Source organism: Poeciliopsis prolifica, unplaced genomic scaffold (assembly GCF_027474105.1).
Source record: "Poeciliopsis prolifica strain line A6 unplaced genomic scaffold, Auburn_PproV2 SCAFFOLD017, whole genome shotgun sequence".
Classification (NCBI taxonomy): Eukaryota; Metazoa; Chordata; class Actinopteri; order Cyprinodontiformes; family Poeciliidae; genus Poeciliopsis; species Poeciliopsis prolifica.
In genome coordinates, this window is record NW_026562392.1 from 391,810 (window position 1) to 417,410 (window position 25,601).

The 25,601-nt window shown below is 41.0% G+C and overlaps 1 protein-coding gene across 4 annotated transcripts in view; it reads left to right on the top strand.

Moving 5' to 3' along the window:
- Positions 1 to 587: 587 nt before the first annotated feature.
- Positions 588 to 25,601, top strand: part of tsnare1 (T-SNARE Domain Containing 1) — a 122,621-nt gene continuing 97,607 nt past the window's right edge. For all 4 annotated transcript variants that reach the window (XR_008606709.1, XM_055042057.1, XM_055042058.1 and 1 more), the window contains exon 1: positions 588 to 666. Coding sequence is in view for 3 of the 4 variants with exons in the window: in XM_055042057.1 (XP_054898032.1) it covers positions 594 to 666 (73 nt within the window). In the remaining variant the exon portion in view is untranslated. The remainder of the gene's footprint in view (positions 667 to 25,601) is intronic.

The window sequence follows — 25,601 nt, forward strand, 5'->3', positions numbered from 1 at the left end:
CTTTGTTATGTGTTTCCAACAAGCTGTCTTCAACATGAAGGGTGCTTTATAAATAAGATTGATTGATTGAAATACAACAAAGTTTTGTCATATCAGTTTTCAGTTTTATCTTAGAACTACTATAAACTACGATAAAAAAAAAGGCAGAGGGTTCAAATCCATGGGTGTGAATACTTTTGGCAGACACCCCACAATACATGTTTCACATTAATAATAATAATAATAATAATAATAATAATAATAATAATAATAAATAAAATCATTTTGTGTCAAATTTAGAAAAGCAATGCCAAGGGGTTGAGACTGATGTTCAGAAACAAATGCTTCTCTGGATGTTGCAGAAATGACTACACCCTGATGATGAGTTAATTAATCTCATTACTAGACCTTTGCTGCTTTTTATGTAGCTTCTTAATAAAAACTAAATCAGTAAGAGTTCTTCTGAGCTCTAAATAGCAATTATTAGTGGCAAAATGTTTTTATCTGAAAGACTTGGCCTTATCTACACAAACAGACTACAAATCCCAGAGAGCTGTTCCAGAGCTAAAGCTGGTCATATGATCGAGCAGAGGGAGCAGGTGGTTTGTTGTCATATGATGTTATTAGCCAACATCAGAAGCAGCAACGTCTCAGCTGAATCCTTTACATCACTCCCGGCGTTGAAAGGTAAAGCTGGAGTGGTTGCTCGTCCTCACCTTATCGTTTTCTGCTCTTACAGAGGGATGGTGCAGCCTAACAGCACAGAGAGGGAAAAAAAGGAAAGGAGAGAAGCAGAGAGAGGAGGCAAGGATGAGGGGGATGGGAGGCCTTAAAAGGGCTTTTCTGTGGACAACAATAGAGCACAGATGTTCATACTGTAGAAATCTATCTGTAAAAATTGTGTGCCTGCAGGCTGTGTGTGACACTGGAATGTTTGCATGGGCAAGTCTGGCTTGGAGATGTGTGAAGAGGAGATGAGTCTGTCTTTACCTTTGATATAATGCAGGAGTTATATGTGGAGTAGGAAATATGGCCGGGGGACTTCTGCATGTCTTTCTTTCTGTTCTATTTTCCAAAAGTCCTGTTTGAGCTGTGAAAAGATGAACTTTGCTTAGAAAGAGTATCCAAACGTATACTGTGCAATTCAATTCAAAGGATGTCAGTAAAGTACGTAGTGTCCAGAACACAATGAGACCTTCGAACGAGAATCCCACCTTTTGGAGTTGCAGCGCTTACTGTAAATGATTTTAACATGTGAAACTCCTCTTTTAAGGCTTCAACAGTAAAACTCTTCTCATGTTTGTGGTACATTTTACATTAAACAGAAATCAAAGTTGCCTCATTTACAGTGCATGAAAACAAGTTGTGTACCTTTCATGTTTTGATAATTTTGGGTCCAATTTTTTTTCAGTTTTCAAATCAGGTCATTTCTTTTTATACTAACCAATTAGTTCATACCTTCCCGGGGGAGACATCAATGCTCCTCCTCTCCTCTTTCTGCCATATTTTTTGTTTTTGACTTTTTAAAACAGGAACATAGTCACAAAGGTTCGGGGTTGACAGGGGAAGCAGGAGTAGATTCTTGAAGAGTGAAGCTTAAGCTCCCATACCCAGTGGGCGATGACCTGAAGAAAGAGGGCACATAATGGAAGCCAGGTGAAGCAAAGTGTTGACTCCACTCCAAAATTAATTACAACTGGTCATTTATTACAATTTACTTTACATGGTCTTTGAAGTAATTATTTTTAATTCTAAAAAGGAGACACATGGGTTTTAAATACTGTTACTAAGGCTGGTTTTTACTATTCCATCTTTATAATGTGATGTTAACAATAAAATGTTGACATTTGACCAGATATTTTGTCATGGAGTGTGGTGGTGGAGGGGGTGAGGCAGACGCTGGAGACCCAGGTAGATGAACGATGGTGTAATTTAATAACAAAAAATCCACAAAAACAGTCCAAACAGTAGTCCGCGGCCAGGCAGCACGGCTGAGCAGAAGCCAGGGCTCACACCGGTAGCAACTGGTCTTAAGGGCGGCACAAAAAACAACAACGACGACAATCTGACTGACAACAAAAGTACGACAACGACAAACAATGACAAGGACCCGACGAGGAACAAAGGACACAGGAGGGACTAAATACACTGAGGGTAATCAGGAGAACAAGACACACCTGGGAACAATCAAGGGGAAGACAGGACAACGAGGAGAACTCAGGACACAGAAACTCAGAATTAAACACAGAACCTGACAGTACCCCCCCCCCCCTTAAAGGGCGGCTACCAGACGCCCAAAACCAAAATCCAAAACTCAAAAACCAGGGTGGGCGGAGGGGCGACGGAAGGAGGGCCAGAGTCCAGAAAACAAAAAACTACCCACAAAAGGTGGGCGGAAACACAAGGAGGGGCCAAGAGTCCAAAACTAAACAGAAAGAGGGCAGAGGCGTCGAGGGGGGTCCGGAGGGCGTCCTCGGCGCCCGCGGCAGACCCCACAGGGGAGGTCCGGAGGGCGTCCTCGGCGCCCGCGGCAGACCCCACAGGGGAGGTCCGGAGGGCGTCCATGGTGCCGAGGAACACTAGGGGCACTGGAGGAACACTAGGGGGCACTGGAGGAACACTAGGGGGCACTGGAGGAGCACTAGGGATCTCGGAAGGAGCACTAGGGATCTCGGAAGGAGCACTAGGGATCTCGGAAGGAGCACTAGGGATCTCGGAAGGAGCACTAGGGATCTCGGAAGGAGCACTAGGGATCTCGGAAGGAGCACTAGGGATCTCGGAAGGAGCACTAGGGATCTCGGAAGGAGCACTAGGGATAGAGTTTGCCGGAGCAGCGGCACGAGGAGCAGAGTCCACGGAGGCCGGAGCGGAATCCGGCGGAGCCGGAGCCGGAGCGGAATCCGGCGGAGCAGGAGCAGGAGCCGGAGCCGGAGCGGAATCCGGCGGAGCAGGAGCCGGAGCCGGAGCGGAATCCGGCGGAGCAGGAGCAGGAGCCGGAGCGGAATCCGGCGGAGCAGGAGCAGGAGCCGGAGCGGAATCCGGCGGAGCAGGAGCAGGAGCCGGAGCGGAATCCGGCGGAGCAGGAGCAGGAGCCGGAGCGGAATCCGGCGGAGCAGGAGCAGGAGCGGAATCCGGCGGAGCAGGAGCAGGAGCCGGAGCGGAATCCGGCGGAGCAGGAGCCGGAGCGGAATCCGGCGGAGCAGGAGCCGGAGCGGAATCCGGCGGAGCAGGAGCCGGAGCGGAATCCGGCGGAGCAGGAGCAGGAGCCGGAGCGGAATCCGGCGGAGCAGGAGCAGGAGCCGGAGCGGAATCCGGCGGAGCAGGAACGGCAGCCGGAGCGGGGTCCGGCGGAGCAGGAACGGCAGCCGGAGCGGGGTCCGGCGGAGCAGGAACGGCAGCCGGAGCGGGGTCCGGCGGAGCAGGAACGGCAGCCGTAGCGGGGTCCGGCGGAGCAGGAACGGCAGCCGGAGCGGGGTCCGGCCGAGCAGGAACGGCAGCCGGAGCGGGGTCCGGCGGAGCAGGAACGGCAGCCGGAGCGGGGTCCGGCGGAGCAGGAACGGCAGCCGGAGCGGGGTCCGGCGGAGCAGGAACGGCAGCCGGAGCGGGGTCCGGCGGAGCAGGAACGGCAGCCGGAGCGGGGTCCGGCGGAGCAGGAACGGCAGCCGGAGCGGGGTCCGGCGGAGCAGGAACGGCAGCCGGAGCGGGGTCCGGCGGAGCAGGAACGGCAGCCGGGGGGTCCGGCGGAGCAGGAACGGCAGCCGTAGCGGGGGGCGGAGCGGCAGCCGGAGCGGGGTCCGGCGAAGCGGCACGAGGAGCAGAGGCTGGAGCTGGGGCTGGGCTGCCGGAGCGGATGTCTGGCCTGGGAGGCAGAGGTTTAGCGTCCCAGGCCGCAAAGGCTGTCCGGCGTATCTCCTCTGCCTCCCGCTGCAGCTCCACCAGCGCGGGGTGCGGGAGACGAGGAACCCAATAGTCCAATAGCAGGCCCAGGCGTATCGCGAACCCTGGCCGTCTCAGGGCGAACGTGGACGTGCTCTTTGACTCCTCATACTCCTGGATTGTACGGAGTAGCTCCTCTAAAACCCTCTGGGTCCATGATGTAAAACAGCGAGCCTCACCGTATTCTTGGTCGGGTCCTTCTGTCATGGAGTGTGGTGGTGGAGGTGGTGAGGCAGACGCTGGAGACCCAGGTAGATGAACGATGGTGTAATTTAATAACAAAAAATCCACAAAAACAGTCCAAACAGTAGTCCGCGGCCAGGCAGCACGGCTGAGCAGAAGCCAGGGCTCACACCGGTAGCAACTGGTCTTAAGGGCGGCACAAAAAACAACAACGACGACAATCTGACTGACAACAAAAGTACGACAACGACAAACAATGACAAGGACCCGACGAGGAACAAAGGACACAGGAGGGACTAAATACACTGAGGGTAATCAGGAGAACAAGACACACCTGGGAACAATCAAGGGGAAGACAGGACAACGAGGAGAACTCAGGACACAGAAACTCAGAATTAAACACAGAACCTGACATATTTACTGTATTTTCACCAGTCCCTTATAAGTTTCTCGCTAACTCCAAACTTTCTTTCTGCTGCTCGATTATCGTTTTTGGCTGCATATTATACTACTTGCAGCTTGTAATCTGTAGCATATAATTTTCTTTTTGGTGCCATTTTAGTTAAGCCCTTCTCAGTTATTTTTATAAGTCACTGCCAATGTTGAAATTATCAACACAGGCCTAGAGCACCCTCTTGCGATTTAGTGTGAAAATAATGTGATATGACATAATAATGTGTTAAGAATTTCACAGATATGTTGCTCCAGAGTATAAGACGCACCCCCGGCCAAACTATGAAAAAACTATGACTTATACTCCAGAAAATACAGTACTTGAGAGACCAAAGAACCTTACTGGTCTTGGTCTTTAACTAGGGGAACATTTTTTTGCTGTCCTAAATATCTTCATGACCTTTCTAAGAGTTGATGAGTTTCTGAGTGAAGTGCTGTCCATGTTAAGCATCACATCACCAGCGCAAAAGCCTCTATAAACGCCTTGCTGAAGCTCTTGGACTTGTGTAAGACCAGTTAACATTAGTGCACTGTTGTGGGGTGACTGTTAAGCCTATTGCAGTTGGAGGTCTGTGGAGGAATGGTATAGGACAGTTAGGGTGGAGCCACTGGTGCACACAAGACAGTTGCTTTTTTGGGGTTCAGAAAATGTTACTGCTTGTGACAGGCATGAAACATTCTGAAGCAACACACTTGCTTTTGCACTAGTATGACAACAAATCAGGTGTTTGATTTTAACCCCGCCTAGTCAGTGAGAGTCTGCCCAGCAGTGAAAACTCACCTGAATATGGCTCACTTTAAAACAGAGTGCCAAACTACACCAGCCCATGGAAATAAGGCATGAGGAATTATTTTCACCAGCATTTCCAGAAGCCATCAGCGAGTATGATAAATGCTGCCTCCACCTGCATTTGTCATACTAGTTATCTTTGCCAAACACGTCCAGAGATAGATCTGTCTATCGTATCATGGCAGAGTCTGTTGGACATTTTAGTTCCCCAACCAAGATCCTAAAGAAAATTCTTCAGAATTTTAAAATTAGCAGAGCTAAAAGGTTTCAAGTAGTTCCTGTGTTTTTTCACCTGTGTGCTGCAGCAGCAGAAGACAATCTTAATCAATGAGGGTGCAAAATTCAATGCCATTCTTGATAGTTTTCACAAAGTATTTATAGTCCAGTAGGTCTTCTTCAGCTGTTGAAATCCTGACATCAGTGGTGCTTTTTATTTTTATTTTTTTATGAGATACTCACTAACAGTGGATTACTGGGAAACGTCTGTCAGAGTCTATCAAGCACTACTTCATCTTTAAAGTTGGTGATCTATTTATGTTTATAGCTTAATGGCTTACAGGGCTGAACAAAATGGTCAACATTGGGTGCTGGCAAGACCCATGTGATGATTGTGGGAAATTGGCTCATGTTTTTTATATTTTTCTTCTTCATCCAACCCTTCATCTGTTCCTATAATGCTTTTAATTATGCAGCTATGCCATTCGAGCTTTAACATGTCATGTATGGATTCACCTGGAGTCTGTTATCTAATTATAAAAAAATAAAAAATAAAGTAATGCAGCACTCCCAGAGGCAGACTATTTCTGCATAAAAGGAGCAAATGATGAAAATGAAACCTGACAGTAAAACTAAGCAGAGACTCACATTCTGTTCACACTAATCAGTTTACATAAATTGTATGAATTACAGCTAATACAACTTTTGGCTGTTTTTGCACCAAGAGCATGCAACTTGTAAATAAAAATGGGCCTCAAATTAGCTTTTCACTTCATATTTATTTATTTATTTATGATCTGGTATGATCTCTCCCTGGCCAAATAACAGAGAAAATATTTTCCAACAAACCTTTCTACACAGTGAAATCTAATGAGCTCTCCATAATGCAAACTTGTTACCTAAAAAAAAAGTTAGCATTTTCTTAATGAAGAGAAATAAACATATTTATTTACTTGATTTAAGTTCATATTTGAACATCAAAAAACACCCAAATGTTCCCTGAACCTACTTTAATTGAGTTTTACCAAAACATTGACACAAGTCAAGTTAAATCTCTTTTTCAGTTAAATGCAATCTTAGGAGTTACAATATGCAGGTAAACTCCTGTCATCAGTTAAAACTGTTCTAGTATCAGGTCAAAGGTGAAGCATCAGAATAATACCTCTTAGTTATGCTAACTCAGGCCAATTACACCTTTATGGAGGCACAATTAAAACTATGCGTGTAGTAATATTCCAGGAGTACTGTGGATTGTGTAAACTAGTAATGATGGTATCCCCTAACATGTTATTAATTGGTTTTTAATCCATGTTTAATGGAATGTTATTTCTGACTGTTTGTAATGATGTCAATGTTGAAGCTCAGAGCCACATCCAGGCATTTAGCTGTGTCAGCATGGCATGACACCCAAAAGCTCTATGTTATTTGTGGATGATTTTTCCACAAGGCTCTCATTCTGAACTGCCATCTGTTATGTTATGGACAGAATTTTTTCATTGTCCTTTGGCAAACAGTCACCCTATGTAAATAATTAGTTTTGCTTGACTTTGCGTGAATATTTTATTATTAATGACTCCAAAAGTAAATCCAATGCCCTTTGGGAAATGTCCTACAGATTACTTTAATCCAGGGCTGACCTTTACATCGACTGCAACTTTTATTGAAGGTTTGTGGTAGGACTCTTTTGAGCATATTATTCATTCCCACTTAGCAGTGGTGTAAAGGCAAAATATGTCTACAGTTATGATTTAAATGAAAGACTAGACAAGTAATTTCACCAAATATTTTGAAGAATCACAAAGTAATCGGCTAAGAACAAGCAAAAGGACATGAACTTCACAAACATGAGAAATGTTGTGCTGTTGTTGCTTGCTAGAGTAAATATTAACTTAAATTGGCCTAGTTGCAAATTGAGAAAGATCCATAATAAAAGAGAGCAAAACAGATCTTACAGTATAGAAATGCATTTATCTATCTTATACATAGATGATGACCACAATATTTAGAATTCTGATATATTTAAAATCAGTTTATGTTTCCAAAATGTATTCTTTGAGCAGAAGTACAAGGTTAACACTGAGGTGTTTATACTCCTCCACCACCTCTTCTTCACATTCATATTCAAGATGAGGATGACTTGATTGTTTCTACATCATGACACAAAGTGGCCTGTACTGTTCCTCTTGTCCATCTCTGACACACCCAACAACTGAAGAATCATTGGGATATTTCTGTAGATAACAAGACACTGTCTAGTTCTAGAAGGCCCAGGTCTACGAGTGAATGATAGCTCCTCAACTGTTAACCACTTAGTTAGACAATAAAGTTGAATTCTATTCTATTCTATTCTATTCTATTCTATTCTATTCTATTCTATGACCTGTGATAAACTGTGGTCTGCTTGTGATGTAGTAATATATGAAGTAGTTGTTGAGGCCACCACCTGTATCTAAAGTTTCTGATCAGTAGAAATGTATTAAATGAATGTGATCCTCACAGCGCTGCCTTATGGACCTTACCAAGCTCCGCCCACAACCGACCTAGAAAATCCCACATGGCCGAAAGTTTTACAAACAAAGCCTTGGCGCTTTGTTTCTATGTAAATATAGGGTCTTCTGTGCCAGGTGCAGCGATAACCACTGATAATTCGTATAGTATTGATCCTGCACTTTGGGTAAAAACTGATGAGTTTGTGTGATTACTGGGCTGAGCAAGAAGCAGGGAATATGGATGTTAATTTTAAAGCATCGGAACATCTTTACAAACATCAGAAACAATTCTTTCCAGCTCACGTTTTGAAAGCCAGCTTGCAAGTAGTGAGGACATCCAAACACAGGCTGAGTTAGCCTTCATCCACTGCGACTGTGTTTTGTATTTTAGACCGGTGGTCCCCAACCTTTTCATTATGGTGGACCGGTCAAGGCGTGGCAATTTTGCTGTGGCCCGGGGGAGACCATCAGATAACGCTTTTGCATGTTGGTGTTCCTACTAAAGCCTGTTTTTCTCTCTCTCTCTTTTTTTTGCCCCGATTTTCCCTTTACGACAATCTTACAACCTCCTGCAGTGTGTGGTGTGTTACGTGGTGGTATAAAATCAGGCATTTTCAACATTGTGTTGGCCCGATTATCGTAGCCTGTGGGGTTTTTCCTGACTGAATGCAGCCTGTTGAATGTGACAGCCAATCAGAAAGACGTAAGAACGGAGGGAATCCCAAACACTGGACTCTCAGACATGGCAACTGAGAGTCCAGTGGAAATCGGAGGTGATATGTGCGAAGGTCATTTTTCTATGTGTTTATTACTATGTGGTTATGTTTATTCAGTTAAAAATGTTAATTGCGATAAAATATAACTCACCTCCAAATCAGAGTGCAGCAAATAGAGCAGCCGCTCCTCTTATCAAACGTCTCTTCTTTTTGTTGCGTCTTGTATCGCTTAAATGAGTCCACAAACTATCACTACTGCTTTTATTTTTCTTCATCATCCGTGATTGATTACTGACCACTGTTTTAAATTATGCTAAAATCCAGTCATGACCAAATAAAAGTTTTGACCAGGTTTGGCTGTCAGAGGGGAAATAACCTGACTGTCTGAACTTGGTAAGGAAATAAACCTGATAATTACAGAGCAAGATATGGTTGATAAAAATTGAAAGAGGGAGGGAGACAGATAAAGATAAAAATTAAGAAGGATAAATAAATACTGTACATAGAGGATGGATAGAGAACATTGTCAAATTTTTCTTCCTTAGGAAAGCTCTGTTGAATAGACATACCCAAGATGTTCGAGGATATCTTTAACAAAAAATTTGTTTGTAGTAATGATCTATACATTCATTAAAGGTGCACCAGTATCACCTTTAATGGCCCATCACAATTTTTAAAATTCTGACTTGCTGAATTTGGGGGTGTGTGCAAACTATAGCAAAAAAGTTGGCCTGGAGTGACTGTTGTAAACCTTCCATGGAGAGATGACCTAGTGGTTGGGACTATCCATGAACTCTCTCTCATGATGGACAGTGGCTGATTTTTGTAACTTTGAAAGTAGATAGTAGTAGTTTGTGGATACGATCGGTTCCACAAGTGAGTCATTGCCAAACGCCGACCATTCTTCCAAAGGAAAAAAAAAAAATATATATATATATGCAATGCTGAGTAGTCATCTGGAGAATTCTAATGCAGCAGTTGGGCTGCTTTGTTCAAATGATAAACCCTCTTTGATTTGTGGAATACTTTGAGGGCAAACCCAATTGATTTTATTGTTATCAAAATGGTTCTGTGGAGTGTGGTCAATGAACTACTAAGGCAAGTGGACAGAATAGACAGCATAAAGTGATTTGAAGAATTTAACCAGGATCACAAAATCACCATTCAATGCAAATCCATCCACTCACATTTAAGGCAAAAACACAAAGTTTGATCAACATTTAAATGATTACGATATCATACAACTGTTGGGGAGTAGTAGGAGAATGATGGTGTAGCATGGTTTCAAATGACATTGTGTGAATGAACAAACTTATTCATATGTGCTGTTTCTGCTGTTATTTAATAAAAACACAGAAATTGAAAAAATGTGTTTGTTGACAAGCAGAATACTTACACATTTTTGCACACATCTGAAACAGGTGTTGAAGGTATGGCAATGAGATGCACAACCATTATTCAGGAATGCCATTGAGCATTAAAGAAAATGCTCAATATATATATATATATATATCTGTATATATATATATATATATATATATATATATATATATATATATATATATATATATATATATATATATATATATATATATCTGACTGGATAGCTCAATACATAAGGCATCAGTATATCACCCGAGAGGGCAGGGTTCGAATCCAGTCTGGGTCCTTAGGCAAGACCCTTCAAGCTACTGCCTACCTCATACCATGAGAGATACTAAGTTGCGTAACATGCCGGCTCAGACGTCGCCCGGCCAAACAAGGTCTGCGTCAGGTGTTGGGAACCAGAGCACCTTGATGACAAATGGGCTACTGGAACAAGACGGAAATGGGCGAGAGAATGTGGATCTGTTGGAATGCTACTACTCAAGTAACCCTAGTGAGAGAGGTTACATGCAAAGACTGGGGAAGGAATGGTTACTTCGACATCCCCAGTCAACACTAAGCGCTAAACAACTAGTAGCTCAGTGTTCCAACATCCGCAAACGGCAACTGCTATCACAACTTGAGATTGACGAGATACAACACAAATGCTACGGCAAAAGGGAGGAACCCGGATGTCAGGACTGTGGGGACTTAACTACAAGTCCCCACCCAGTGAGGGGATACACGGCCCCAATGAGCGAAACAGAGCTGAACGAGACAGCTGCTGACCTGAGAGAGAGAATCATGACCCGAATGACAACCAGGCCTCCTCGGCGCCAATTACAACGGCTGAGTGAAGTACCATCAGAAAGTCTCATTGAGAATGTGAATGCAGCATTGAGAACGATCCCTACCAACACCATAACAGAAACCAATGAGCTGATCTACAACTCAGCATCAGTGATCCTTGAGATACTTGGCTATAAGAGCAACCATGAGACCCAATACCCACCATGGAAAAGACGGTTAGAGGCTAAAATCAAGGTAATAAGGAGGGAAGTGAGCCAACTGTCAGAGCTCCACAAGGGTACAATGAAAAGACCAGTACCCAGAAAGTACAGCCAGATGCCCATACCTGAAGCACTCGAGACTGCCAAACAGAGGCTCCAAGCCTTGGCCAGCCGCCTAAAGAGATACACAAGGGAGAATGAATCCAGAAGGATTAACCGGCTCTTCTCCACTCAACCAGCTAAGGTGTACTCTCAATGGCAGGGTAATAACAACAGAGCAGACCCACCAAGGCTGGAGACTGAACAATACTGGAAAGGCATATGGGAAAGGGAGGCGTCCCACAACAGCAATGCACAGTGGCTGATCTCTCTACAAGCCCCGGTAACCATCACTGTGACAGATGTTCAAGAAAGAGTCTCAGGTATGAAAAATTGGACAGCACCAGGGCCTGACATGATCCATGCCTACTGGCTAAAGAAACTCACTGCTCTCCATGAGCGACTGGCAGCCCAAATGAACCAGCTGCTACAAAGTGGGATTCACCCTGAATGGTTAACTGAAGGGCGGACAATCCTAATCCAGAAGGATCCATCAAAGGTCCAGTCCCACCCAACTACCGACCAATAACCTGCCTCTCCACAACCTGGAAGCTCATGTCAGGCATCATAGCGGCCAAGATAAGCAAACACATGGATAAACACATGAGCACGGCACAGAAGGGTATCGGTGTAAATACCAGAGGAGCCAAACACCAACTCCTCGTAGACCGCACAGTTTGCCCGAGACTGCAAAACCCGACACACCAACCTGTGCATGGCTTGGATCGATTACAAGAAAGCCTATGACTCAATGCCGCATACTTGGATCATTGAATGCCTAGAGATGTATAACATCAACAGGATTCTGAGAGCCTTCATTGCAAACTCGATGAGGCTGTGGAAAACCACCCTTGAAGCCAACTGCAAACCACTTGCACAAGTGTCCATCAAATGTGGCATATACCAAGGAGATGCTCTGTCCCCGCTACTGTTCTGCATAGGCCTGAACCCCCTCAGCCAAATTATCAACCAGACTGGCTACGGATACCGACTCAAAAATGGGGCCAACATCAGTCACCTCCTCTACATGGATGACATCAAGCTGTATGCCAAGAGTGAGCGAGACATCGACTCACTGATCTACACCACCAGGATCTACAGCACTGACATTGGAATGTCATTCGGACTAGAGAAATGTGGTCGGCTGATCACAAAGAGGGGGAAGGTGATCCACACAGAAGGAGTCTCACTCCCACAAGGAACAATAGCAGACATAGAGGACAGTTACAAGTACCTAGGTATACCACAAGCAAATGGCAACCTCGATGAGACCACAAGGAAAGGAGCCACAGCTAAATACCTCCAACGAATAAGGCAAGTCCTGAGAAGCCAGCTCAATGGCAAGAACAAAATCCGTGCGATAAACAGCTATGCCCTGCCAGTAATCAGATACCCTGCTGGAATAATCAGCTGGCCAAAGGAGGAGATAAAAGCAACAGATATTAAGACTAGAAAGCTACTAACCATGCATGGAGGGTTCCATCCCAAATCCAGCACCCTGAGACTGTACACGAGCCGCAAGGACGGAGGCAGAGGACTAGTGAGTGTGAGAACCACTGTCCAGGACGAAACAACTAAGATCCATAAATACATCAGGGACAAAGCCTCAACAGACAATGTGCTCAGTGAATGTCTCAGACAACAGGGAACGGAGGTTGAGGTGCCAGAGATACCATCATGGGAGGACAAGCCCCTACATGGGATGTACCACCAGCAAATAATCCAAGTGGCTGATATCAGTAAATCCTACCAATGGCTGGAAAAAGCTGGACTCAAGGACAGCACAGAGGCCCTCATCCTGGCCGCCCAGGAACAGGCCCTAAACACCAGAGCAATAGAGGCCCAGATCTACCACACCAGACAAGACCAAGGTGTAGGTTGTGCAAGGAGGCCCCTGAGACAGTCCAGCACATCACAGCAGGGTGCAAGATACTGGCAGGGAAAGCGTACATGGAGCGACATAACCAAGTGGCAGGCATAGTGTACAGAAACATCTGTGCAGAATATGGACTGGAAACCCCGAGATCAAAGTGGGAAACACCCCCAAAGGTGGTAGAGAACACCAGAGCTAAGATCCTGTGGGACTTCCAGATCCAGACAGACAGAATGGTAATGGCGAACCAACCAGACATTGTCGTAGTGGATAAACATCAGAGGAAAGCCGTTGTGGTAGATGTAGCAATACCAAGTGATTGCAACATCAGGAAAAAGGAGCACGAGAAACTGGAGAAATACCAGGGCCTCAGGGAAGAACTGGAGAGGGCCTGGAAGGTGAAGACCACAGTGGTACCTGTGGTCATCGGGGCCCTCGGGGCAGTAACCCCCAAACTGGAGCAGTGGCTACAACAGATCCCAGGAACAACATCAGACATCTCAGTCCAGAAATGTGCAGTCCTTGGCACAGCCAAGATACTGCGCAGAACCCTCAAGCTCCCAGGCCTCTGGTAGAGGACCCGAGCTCAGAGGATAAGAACCACCCGCGGTGGGTGAGAAGGGAATTTTTTATATATATATATATGTATATATATATATATATAAAGACCGAGATATATATATATATATATATATATATATATATATATATATATAAAGACCGATATATATATATATATATATAAAGACCGATATATATATATATATATATATATATATATATATGCACATTGGGTCCAGCCCAGGGGGCCACAACCTCCTACGTCCGGCCCTGGTTAAGTGAAACTAGCTTCTGAAACAATATACATAAATCTATTAGGACTTATGTCCATTGCCTAACTTGGACGTTCCCTTTTTTCTTTTTTTCCAAATTCTTCTTTGTGATGACCTTGATCCTTCTATAGTTCATTGTTTCCAGTTTGTGTGGTTTTTGCACATTCTTTTCATCTTCTATGTTGCTCAGTCAGTGGCAGTAAGTAACACACACCAACTGTCATTGGGCACATGAGCAGTAATGTTCTCCTTGACTGCCAACTGTCTGAGTCAAATCATCATCAACTTTATTTATAAAGCGCTTTAACACCTGCCACAGCTGAAACATAGTAATAAATAGATAAATACGATAAAGTACTCAGTCTGATAAGATCGATACCAATAAAAAATTGAGTGAAGTCAGGTTTGTTAGGCTGAAGGCCAATGAGAAAAACAAGTTTTCATATGGGCTTTAAAAATGGACATCATAACTAGTATTGCAATATGATTGTTAGTGTCCGCATGCACCTCGGAGTTATGCTGGATTTGGTAATACTTCTTGTGGTTTATGTCTGAGGGCAAAGTAAGATTATTTTACTGACTTACAGAGCTCTTTGCACCCAGCCAGAGAATTGTATCAGGGAATGTCTACATCCACATCACTGGCAGGTGCTTGAGTCCTATGATCAAGACCTACTGATGTTTCATGTTAAGATAAAGGCAAAATACAAAGCCTGTTGTTCACTGTTCAGATTAGTCTCGATGTTTCCAATTTTCTGGATAGTTTAACATAATTAACAGGTAATATATTAACTTGACATTAACAAAGACATAGCGGGACGGATCAGCCGGGAAATGATGGACAAGCTCATAGAGCCTAACTAAAACTACCTTAATAACGTTCAAAATATGGGGTTTTTCTGAGTATCTGCTTATTTCCAAGCCCAAATGAGTAACTTCACGTTCAAAGGCGTAACCCGCAACTCATTAATCTGCAAACGACTTAAAAAAAAAAAAAAAGAGCCCAAAGCCGCTTTGAATAATCGGACTTGGCGACAGAAACTCAACATAGTTCCTGATTTTCCACCAACAAAACGCTCATCTCCCTCCATTGTTTACATGTCTGTTGTTGATTTTGTCGTATAAAGACATTGGTAACTCGACAAGACGCATAGAGGGAATACAATTAAATAACAAAAGAAGTCAGTAATGCAAAGTGATTTCGATAAGTATCTGTAGTCTGACTACTGGATTTGAAATAACAATGCATTAGATCACTCGTTACTGAAAAAAGTGGTCTGACGTCAGTAACACTGCTTAAGGGTTAAGAATATCTAACCTTAACCCTAGCTAGAAGTCTTCTGACTCTTTAGGCATAGAAGCCAACAAGGATTCTATAGGTTTGGTAATAGAAGTTCTTTCAAAATGAATGGTGATTGGAATAAAGAAAGGAAAGAATATTTTTTACATTTGGCATGAGACTAAGCCACCTCAGATAACAAGCCCGGACTCTCTGTTGTAATACTAGCAGGACAGAGGTTTAGACATCCTTAAATATCAGTGATAATAGAGTTGGAGATGCATGAAAATACATAAAGCCCTATCAGTGGCACTAATTAAAGTATCAATTGTGTACATTGTTTTTTTGAAAATGCACATGGGGCATGACTTATTCTGTTGAGGAATTTGGTTTTATCTGTTTCTTATTGTGCTGTATGTGGTCAAATATCTTCCAATCCTGTGTTCATAAATGGTTTTTAGCTGCCATCCAAGAGTTTTCAGGCCTAAGAAACATTTAATATTTTATCCCATTAATAGTACACAAACTTTATTTAATTTGGATACTAAACACCAGTATGATACAATTACTGGAAAGGGGAATTTTAAAAAATCTTTTTTAAAACACCTTTATTAGAATAAAAATCTGAACTGTGTAGTTGGCATATATTTATCCCCCTTTACTTTTGTACTCGTAAATCAAATCTAGAAGTTGGTTAAACAACATTCGTGAAGAAACAACATCGTGAAGGCCATGGACAGGTCAGATATTGGACATCACTGTCCCAAAAAAAAAAACAGATGTTCTTCATCTGATTTGAGTTAGCCTTCTTTCTTGCAAAGAAGAGTGATGAAATATTTCATTGTTTTGAATGTAAAGACCGATACCCTGAATGACTTTTAGTTGTCATTGCATGGGGAAGTGGTTTTGTAAAATATTGCTCTGGAAGGCTGAATACAAATCCCCATCACACTTCTCAGATTGTATTGGTTTAAAAGGTTAAAAATCATGTTTTTATTCTTTTCAACTTCACCATTTTAGACCACTTTATATTGTTTTTTCAAATGAAACTACATAGAAAACACATTTAGGTTTGTGGGTATAAAGTAACAAAATGGTGAAACAATTAGAGGGGCCTGAATTCTTTTTCAGACTATCACCATGATGTGCATTGTGATACAGTGCATTCTTCATAGTTAAAACATCAGGAATAAAATATGTAGATGCAGCTCAGTTGATGCTCATTGCTCAGCATGTTTGAGGTTTTATTGTATTGTTCGCCTCATCTTCTTGTCTGTCTGATTGGAAACCCCATTGATCATATCAAATTGAGTGAGTAATTGATTGTTACTGGTTATTAACCTCTTAGAACCTTAGACCTCCTTGCCCATCACTGGCAACATCCTGTAATCAGTCACAAATGGCAGCCGCTAATGAAATTAGTTCCTAGTTCTGCTTCACAACTTTGTTTGTTTCACAAAGTATTGGCAAGGGCATAGAGATGCCACAGTTTACTTTCCCCTGAGAACAGTGTGATAGAACAACAGAATGCTGATAATGAGCAGCTGTGTTTGTGTTGTTTCTTTGTAATTAGTCATGTGTCTGACCAAAATATAAAGATAAAAGATTAAACAGTTTTACCATCTATCAATTGTCTTTGATCCAGAAAGTCACTGCAGATGCAAGATTTGAATAGTGATCATGTAATCAGTGACCTTTATACTTGTCTGTTGCAACCATTTTTCTAATGCAGCAAAGCGTTAGTGTGATAGTCAGGTTTAGAATGGCCATAATGTTTTAATCTCTGTCCACTTCTTCATTTTCTTTTAATGCTCAATGGCATTCCTGAATAATGGTTGTGCATCTCATTGCCATACCTTCAACACCAGCTGTTTCAGATGTGTGCAAAAATGTGTAAGTATTCTGCTTGTCAACAAACACATTTTTTCAATTTCTGTGTTTTTATTAAATAACAGCAGAAACAGCACATATGAATAAGTTTGTTCATTCACACAATGTCATTTGAAACCATGCTACACCATCATTCTCCTACTACTCCCCAACAGTTGTATGATATCGTAATCATTTAAATGTTGATCAAACTTTGTGTTTTTGCCTTAAATGTGAGTGGATGGATTTGCATTGAATGGTGATTTTGTGATCCTGGTTAAATTCTTCAAATCACTTTATGCTGTCTATTCTGTCCACTTGCCTTAGTAGTTCATTGACCACACTCCACAGAACCATTTTGATAACAATAAAATCAATTGGGTTTGCCCTCAAAGTATTCCACAAATCAGAGAGGGTTTATCATTTGAACAAAGCAGCCCAACTGCTGCATTAGAATTCTCCAGATGACTACTCAGCATTGTTTGGAAATGCCCCTGATTATCCTGTCATAAATAGAAAGAAATTAAATTAATCATCTGGATCAAAGAAATCAGAAAGTGAACCAATATTGAAAGGCAGTTATCACAGTTTTCCACTATCCATGTTTGTGTTCAGTCTTTTAAGCAAATAACCAACAACCAGCTTTAAACTCCGTTACATATGGTGATTTACGTTTTGAAGAGGTTGTTCATTTTGCAGTCTGTTTGTACTGATCCATGCTGAAGTCTGTTCAGCCATTAAGGGCTGTCGTAGTCATGGTGACGGCTGTGAAAAATTGTGAGAAATTTCAATCTCTAGGAAGTCATAGCCGTAGGGTGAAGCATATGTAGCATGAGGATGGCACCAGAAGGCCCTATTGTGGCTGTCCAGTTGGCCATCTGTTACGGTCCTGGAGACACAGCCACCCTCCATATCCTCTCTTCCCCTCCCCTTACCAGATTGAAAGACTGGCCTTTTTAAATGCCATAGTGGAAGACAGCACTTGCTTCCCCTAAGGAACTTCCCAGCACATCCCAGACACTGAGCTTTAGTCTCCCTCGGTGGGACTTCCAGCACACATCCTTGAGTGGGGCAATGACTCCATGCAGAGCATTTGTTGGAGTGCAGAATTAGACCACATGAGTGGAAATGACCACAGCATGTCTTACTCTCTGGCCAAAGATCATTACTTGTCCTTATCTCAGGCCAAGTCCTCAGGCTGTTCTCTTCCACTCCAGTCAGGAAAATCATTACCAATTCACTAGAGGCCTGCTCATAGTCCTGAGGAGACAGATATTCCACTGCTGATGGGATGTTACAATTACTTTTGTTAACTCTTTACTAATTGAATTAAAGCAAAATTGGATTTTTTGTGAAATAGAAGAAGTGACAAGGGACCGTGTGCTGTGCATACCTGTTTTAGCTTGAAGAGGTTCATGGTTTAAAACAGACATTGCTGTGGTCTGCTGTTCAGTGGGAAAATAAGAAAATATACTAGAAAGCTCTTCTGTATACATTTAGAATGCTGAGGATATTAAGAACTAAAACTCTGACTTGTTCTGTTATTACTGTGGCATTTAGCAAGTAGGCATTCAGTTTTTGCATGAAGAACTGGAAGAACACCTGTGGAGAGAAGCAGTGGTCTTGGCATGCTAGTGTGCTCTAATTTCAGAAACTAAATGGTGAAAACAATTTAATTTCAAAACAACTTAAAATCACAAACTATGTTTTTTTTTTTTAAACGCTAAATTACTTCTTAAGATACACCTTCAGAGACTCTCTAGGCTACCTTTTTTTCCAATATAGTAATTGTGACAGTTTACTCTTCCACAAAATGTCTGTACCGTTCAGAGAAGAGAGTATTCTGTGTAATTGCTTTTGAAATGGTAAATTCTGAATGAACAGATTGTACCTGCAGCAAATGTATTCTGACATCAAACTCTGTTTCTGACAGTTGTGTAAGTCATATTATTATGCTTCGGTCTTAACAATAAAACAGTGTTCTCTAGTTATATTGCATTTCCTGCCAGAGCATATGAGGTATGTATTTATTAAACTGACTTAAAACATTACTGCAGGCATAAGGATGTAAAAAGCTCCAACCCTGTGGAAACATGAAGGCTGTTTTCCTTTCTTCAGGAAAGGTCAACTGAAAGGTCATACTAAGTTCTTTGCATGATGGAATGTTCTGCAAAGAAAAGCCCCAGCCAGGTTGTAAATTAGAGTGAGGGATGTTGGGGGAAAGGAGAACAAACCCTTCCTAAACAGAGATTAAAGAGATGAATTAGTAAAACATTGAATAGTTTCTCCACAGTACCATCAGCTGCTCACTGTGACATTTGTATGCATGTGAGGCAGCAATGTCACCTGCCACTGGTGGTCCAATAAAATAAGTGCAGAGAGGATAACCTCTCTGGACCTTTCAAACAAATGAAAGCAACACAGTGTTTCACTGACTCAAGGTCACCTTGAGCATTCTTGTTGAATTCTGACTCTCATTGTCACTGATGGTCATCAAGCTGAAAGGTGTGTCTTGACACCTGCTTTATCCATAAAATCACAGATGCTGTCGTTTCTAAGGCTAACAGAAAAAGGTTGTTTTCATGCAAATTAATATACAATCAATATACAAGTGTGACTTTTCAGTTGTAAAAGCACCAAAGTGTGATTAAAAATCAGCAGATTAAGAAAATGAGTAGACGATTTTCTCATGGTCATGTTTGGTGAGAATGCTTTTAGAGCCAGCAGAGTGATCAAAGTGGGAGCTACAAACACTAAGCGTGCTGCCTCTCCCAGCATGACTGCAAAGGTTAAAACAGTAAACAATCTCACTCGTCATAACTGAACAAAGTTATGGCTTCCATGGCAAAATGCAAAAAGGTGTCTGCTACTGCTTTCACTGCACTGAACAAGAACAGGCAAGGAGTTGTTTGAAGGGAATCTTAGTAGGTAAGAGGTCAGCTCTCTACAGAAGTTCCAGACTAAAATAATCTTAGCAACAGCTGGACCAGAAAGATATCAAATCCTCATTTCATAAAACAGCATGAGATTTTACAGACCATGCTAAAGGATTCCAGTCTTAAAATTTGTTATGAAATCTAGCAGACTGTAATAGATATTGACAGTCATCGTGGATAAATTCTACATTCATTTTAAGCTGTTAATGATTCATATAAACAGTTATTTCATCCAGAGCAGTATGATCACATTGAAACATACAGCAACAGTTATCACTGGAAAGAAGAATCAGGTGCAAAAATTTTAATTTCTTGTGTGAATTTCTCCAATTAATGGCAGATTATAATTCCATATACTCACTCAGACACATGTATGCAGTTAAAATATTTTAATGAAAGGTGCTGAAGGTTTCAGCAGCATCTTGTAACAGAAATGCCACAGTTTAATATTTTCTTATGGAGATCATGACTGATTGAACAAAAAGCACATATTGGCATTACCAGAAATAATAAACATTTCCGGTAAAGATTTAAATCTTTAGTATGTATCTTACTAAAGATTTAAATGGGAACATTGTCTGATGCAACAATCTAATTTTATATGTCATCCTTTCATTTACTGTAGAAAATCACCATAACTAAAAGAAATAAATGTTTGGAAACATCAGTCTGTCTGTGATTAATTGATATCACATGTTTCTTAGAGATGGAATGACTGAAATAAATGACTGCATATTGAAATTGAACCACGTTCATGTTCTCAGATCCAATGAAGTTAAACTACTGATGTCTACTGTCGTGCTCATGTTGGTGCAGGTCAGCAACAGGGAGGGTCAAAACAGAAATGACAATGTCAGCCTCAAATCTGTAGGACTTTTTTTTTTTATTGTTTTTATTTCACATTTTTTTCAGAGTCCAGTAAATTCCAGTAATAACCGCTACGATCTTAGTACAGAAATATCTTTGGTATCTGAAATTATATGTCTTTTAATACATGAAATGTTGATATCTGGTTTTGGTTATCTGGTTACTCAGCAATCTAATCATCTGTCAGTTCTGATGAATTCATCAGGCTCTCCTCATTTCATAAAGGTTCTCGTTGTTATTACTGACTTAAGGCTGTGGTTCTTAAAGGCTTTTCATTTCAAACATAGCCTCCACAGTTAAGTAGCGATCAGTTATATGATGAGAACTAAAGTGAGCTGTGCATGTTTCCAGTAGCTAATCTTAAATAAGCTCTCAAACCAAGATGTTAACTAACCATGTTTAATAAAATATTAACTGTTTTATTAAAAAAAAAATAAACAAACAAAAAAAAACCAAAAAACACTTCTAAAGTTCACTTCTAAAGTTTGAGCTGGATAACTGATGTCTTCCATAAACATATCAGGAACGCTTTCTGACATTTTTCTGATCAGAGCTACATGTCTCCTGCAATCAATTTCATAATGAGTACCTCCCATTGACTGTCGACCATAATGTGATTGACTATTCAAATCATGTAGGTCAAGTCACATTATCATTTAGTGTAATAGTTACAAAAAGCAAAAAATTGAGATTCTAGAATTTCTGAACCTTTAACTCAAGATTTTGCTGATGTTATACCTGTAGCCTAATAACCACAAGAATCATGTTCTGAATATGGATTAAATGCTCATCTACTAATTGTTCCTTGAATAATTTCAACAAGCAACTAAGCAACTTATAAATGCACTCAATGTCCAGTATGAAAAAGCATTTTATGTACATTAGCCCAACTCTTACATGACCCCACCAGCACCCTCTAAACAACTTCCCGCTAGCAGTAAGGTAAAGCAACTTGTAAACTTGTAATATATTTTATCATCAAGTTTTTTTTTTCTTTTTTTTTACATATTCAATACAATAAAAAATAAATAAATAAATAAATAAAAAACTTTAATTTAGTCTGACCATACTATGATTGCTTTTAGAGCTTGAGGGCACAGAAATGATTGCAACAGCCAAAGATGAAAGAAGAGCCATCTTAATAAATTCAGATATTCATTTTTTAAAATCAATTTCTGTCATCTATGTAAGGAAGCATCCTTTCTTTCGCATAAAGAGGAAGAATGCTGGGCATAGGATTCCAAAGAGGAAAGGAAAGGAAAAGCAAGGAAAGGAAATGAAAGAAAGGAAAGCAAAGAAAAGGGAAGGGAAGAAAGGAGAAGAAAAGAAAGGAAATAAAGGAAAAAAGGAAATAAAAGGAAAAGAAAATAAGGAGAAGGGGAGAATGGAAAAGAATGAAAGGAAAGGAAATTAAACATATAGGTGCCATATAGGTGCCAGAGGCATATAGGCTCTGTGCTTCATTCAGCTTCAAAGGAACAGTTCAGCAGGTAATATTTTCACAATAATAGAAATAAGGATGGGAAGTCAGTTTTGAAATGTGACTGAATATTCACTTAAAAAGAAATGTAAAAGCACTCTTGAAGTATGAGTCAGAGCTGCAGCCCAACATTATTGGCAAAGGAACATTGAGTGATTCTGTCAGTCCTCAATATCTTTATTTTACCACACAGTTTTATACTAGCTAATTTAACACAATGTTTGATGCTGTTTCAGAGGAGTTTTGATTTCTTTTCATTTGAGCATATACTGCACTTTTATCTTTTCTCACCTAAACAATACATCTTCTTTTAGTTGAATTGTTATAATAAAATGTTCAGAGCCTAGATGATTATAATGCCCTGCTTTACTCATGAAGTATTGGAATGTGAAAAGCCAAACTTGATCAATTATAAAAAATCCCTGAAGTGTTATGAAGTGTTATTGCCAAGTCTACCCAGTTCATCCCAGAGTCCTGAAAAACTGCAACCATAATGGACTGGACTGAAAGCTTCACCATTAGCATTGTGGGCAACAGTAAAAGCTAATGTAAGACATTGTGCATCACGAGAGCATGTTGCAGAACTGTTGACTCAACACTTTTAAGCTATGCCTTCTGTCTGACAGTAAATCCTTTCCTACAAACTCTTCCAGGTTTGGAAAACTTCCCCCAATTTACAATTTACTGACCCCAGTGATTCTGATTTCAAGATGAAGCTGAACTATATTGTTATAGTAGTAAAAGTTTACATTAACAGTTCCAGGACACAAATATAACATCAGTTTGGATTTTGGGGGACATTTTTGAACTCTCCTCATTTTTGATCTGTCCTCAGGTTGTAGTTGTTATATATATACTATAACCTTAAAAGTATATTATAAATTTGCAATATTATCGCAAAATATAATGCACAGCATAGCAGGAGTTGATGAAAAGAGTTAAAAAAATGTCCATACACAAAATCAAGTAATAGTTATCTGTGAAAGCTTAATTTAAAAACAAAACAAAACAAAAAAACAACTTCAAAAAACAGCTTGGATTTAGAAGCCTGTTGCATCCCAAGAGCAATGCATTCCTGTTTTATGTTTTTACAAAACACCAGATGTGACTGATGTCATCCTGATGGAGAGTACATTTTGTGTTCTTGTTCAGAATTGTGATCTATTTGATCTGTCCTGAAAATATTATCATTTATTTGTAACAGCCAATCTATGTTGATATAGGTTACTTCATAGATAACAGTAATTCTGGAAATATACAACCTATAACATATAGATCGTAGCACAAAACTCCATATAGTTCTGTCTCCATCCAAATTCTTCCTGTTGGGAACATTCTTCTCCTCCTCACTCCTCACTCCTCACTCTTTTCATTAAAACAACTGAAAAACCGTTACACACCTGTGGCGCTGCCAGTTAGCAATGCCACAGCCAACTTTATAACCATCTAAGGCCTCTTTCTGCTTATTAGTTTTGAGATAGAGTACTTGTCTCCATGGTTCCCACACCAAATAAAAAAGTTGATCCGATTAAAGACACACAAAACTTGGAGTTAGGTGTAGAATCTTGCCTCACCCAATGAGCCAGCAGCAACTTCCATCTATCGCACGTCAGTAAGTCATGTAAAGAACCCATGTCAGGTCTTGTTTAATGTTTGGGAGTTTATTATTGAACTGGGATTGAAAATGTCCAATAAGAGAATGAACACCGAATCAGTAAAATATCCTCATAGGTTCCAATCCACACATCTCTCTCCAAACAAACTGTTTGTGCAGTGAGCCAGAGTGCTGCTGGTGTTTGCCCTCCTAAGGCCAAGGCTGTGACAGAGAACAAACACAGATAACTGATCTTTAATGTTACATCGAAATATTCTTCTAACTGTTTACTTTATCCTTGCAAATCCACACATAGTATTGAAGAGGAAGAGAAAGCAACGCTGTAGACAAGCAGATCTTGTTCACAGCGCAGGGTGGGACTTTCTGCAGGGTGAGGTTTCTTCCTCACCCTGCAGAAGGCTTTGTGACTGCTAACTGCTCTGCTTTATTACTTTTGCTTTGGAGCAGCGGTGCTTTCATTATTTGTGATCAGATAGAAACATGCTGATATGGTGTGGCACCAAAGGCACAAGACCTGTCAGACGATTGTGTACTTATGATAAAAATAACAATCCATCTGTAAACAAAAACCTTGTATGAAAATAGGGCTCACTCTCAATGAAAGGAATGATTTTACTGAAAATTTCAAAATAAGATTTGACTTTATTTGAGGTGACAACTGAGAACAGCCCTCTAAAGGGACATTGTAGTAGCTAGTTTAAGCTGGGTCTGGTTCTAAAACAATATCCCAGCTTTTAAACTCTCACAGGGCTCTGTTCCATCCATCTTCTGAACACACAGAGAGGATGGACAAATTGAAACTACCAAGACATGGATGTCTACCTAAACTAACCAGCCAGGCCAGGAGAACATTAGTCAGGGAGTACGGGAACATTAGTCAGGGAGTACGGGTGTCAAGTCCTGCAATTGTGGAAGAAAATTAAGAAAATTCTATGTCAAGATTGAAAGAAGTTATCACAGAATCCAAACTGTGAAAATAAATTGTGATGGTATCATTCTGGAGATGCTTCTCTTTAACTGATCAAATTCAAAGATACTTTATTGATCCCAAAGGGATATCAGAGATGACGGGAAGATGGGTGAAAGTCAGAAACAAAACTACATTCAAAGAAAACCTGATGGAGGCAGCAGAAGACTTTAGACAGGAGAAAAGGGCTTAGGGTTGTCACCTCTCACTCATCTGGCATAACTCTCTCGCTATCCTGTTTTCTCACTCTGCCCTGAATGATATTGCACTGAATAAGAAAAGTGACTTTGCAACTTTAAAGCATTGTGGACATCAGGAGGACACAAAATAGGAGAAACACTTTGTGTCTCCTGTTATGAGAAGGTCTTTTCATATATAATATGTATTTTAATACATGAAATGTTGATATCTAGTTTTGGTTATCTGGTTACTCAGAAATATAATCATCTGTCAATTCTGAGGAATTCATCAGGCTCTCCTCATTTCATCGAGGTTCTCATTGTTATTATTGACTTAAGGCTATGGTTCTTAAAGCCTTTTCATTTCAAACATAGTCTCCACAGCTAAGTAGCAATCAGTTCTACGACGAGAACTAAAGTGAGCTGTGCATATTTCCAGTAGCTAATTAAATGAGCTCTCAAACCAA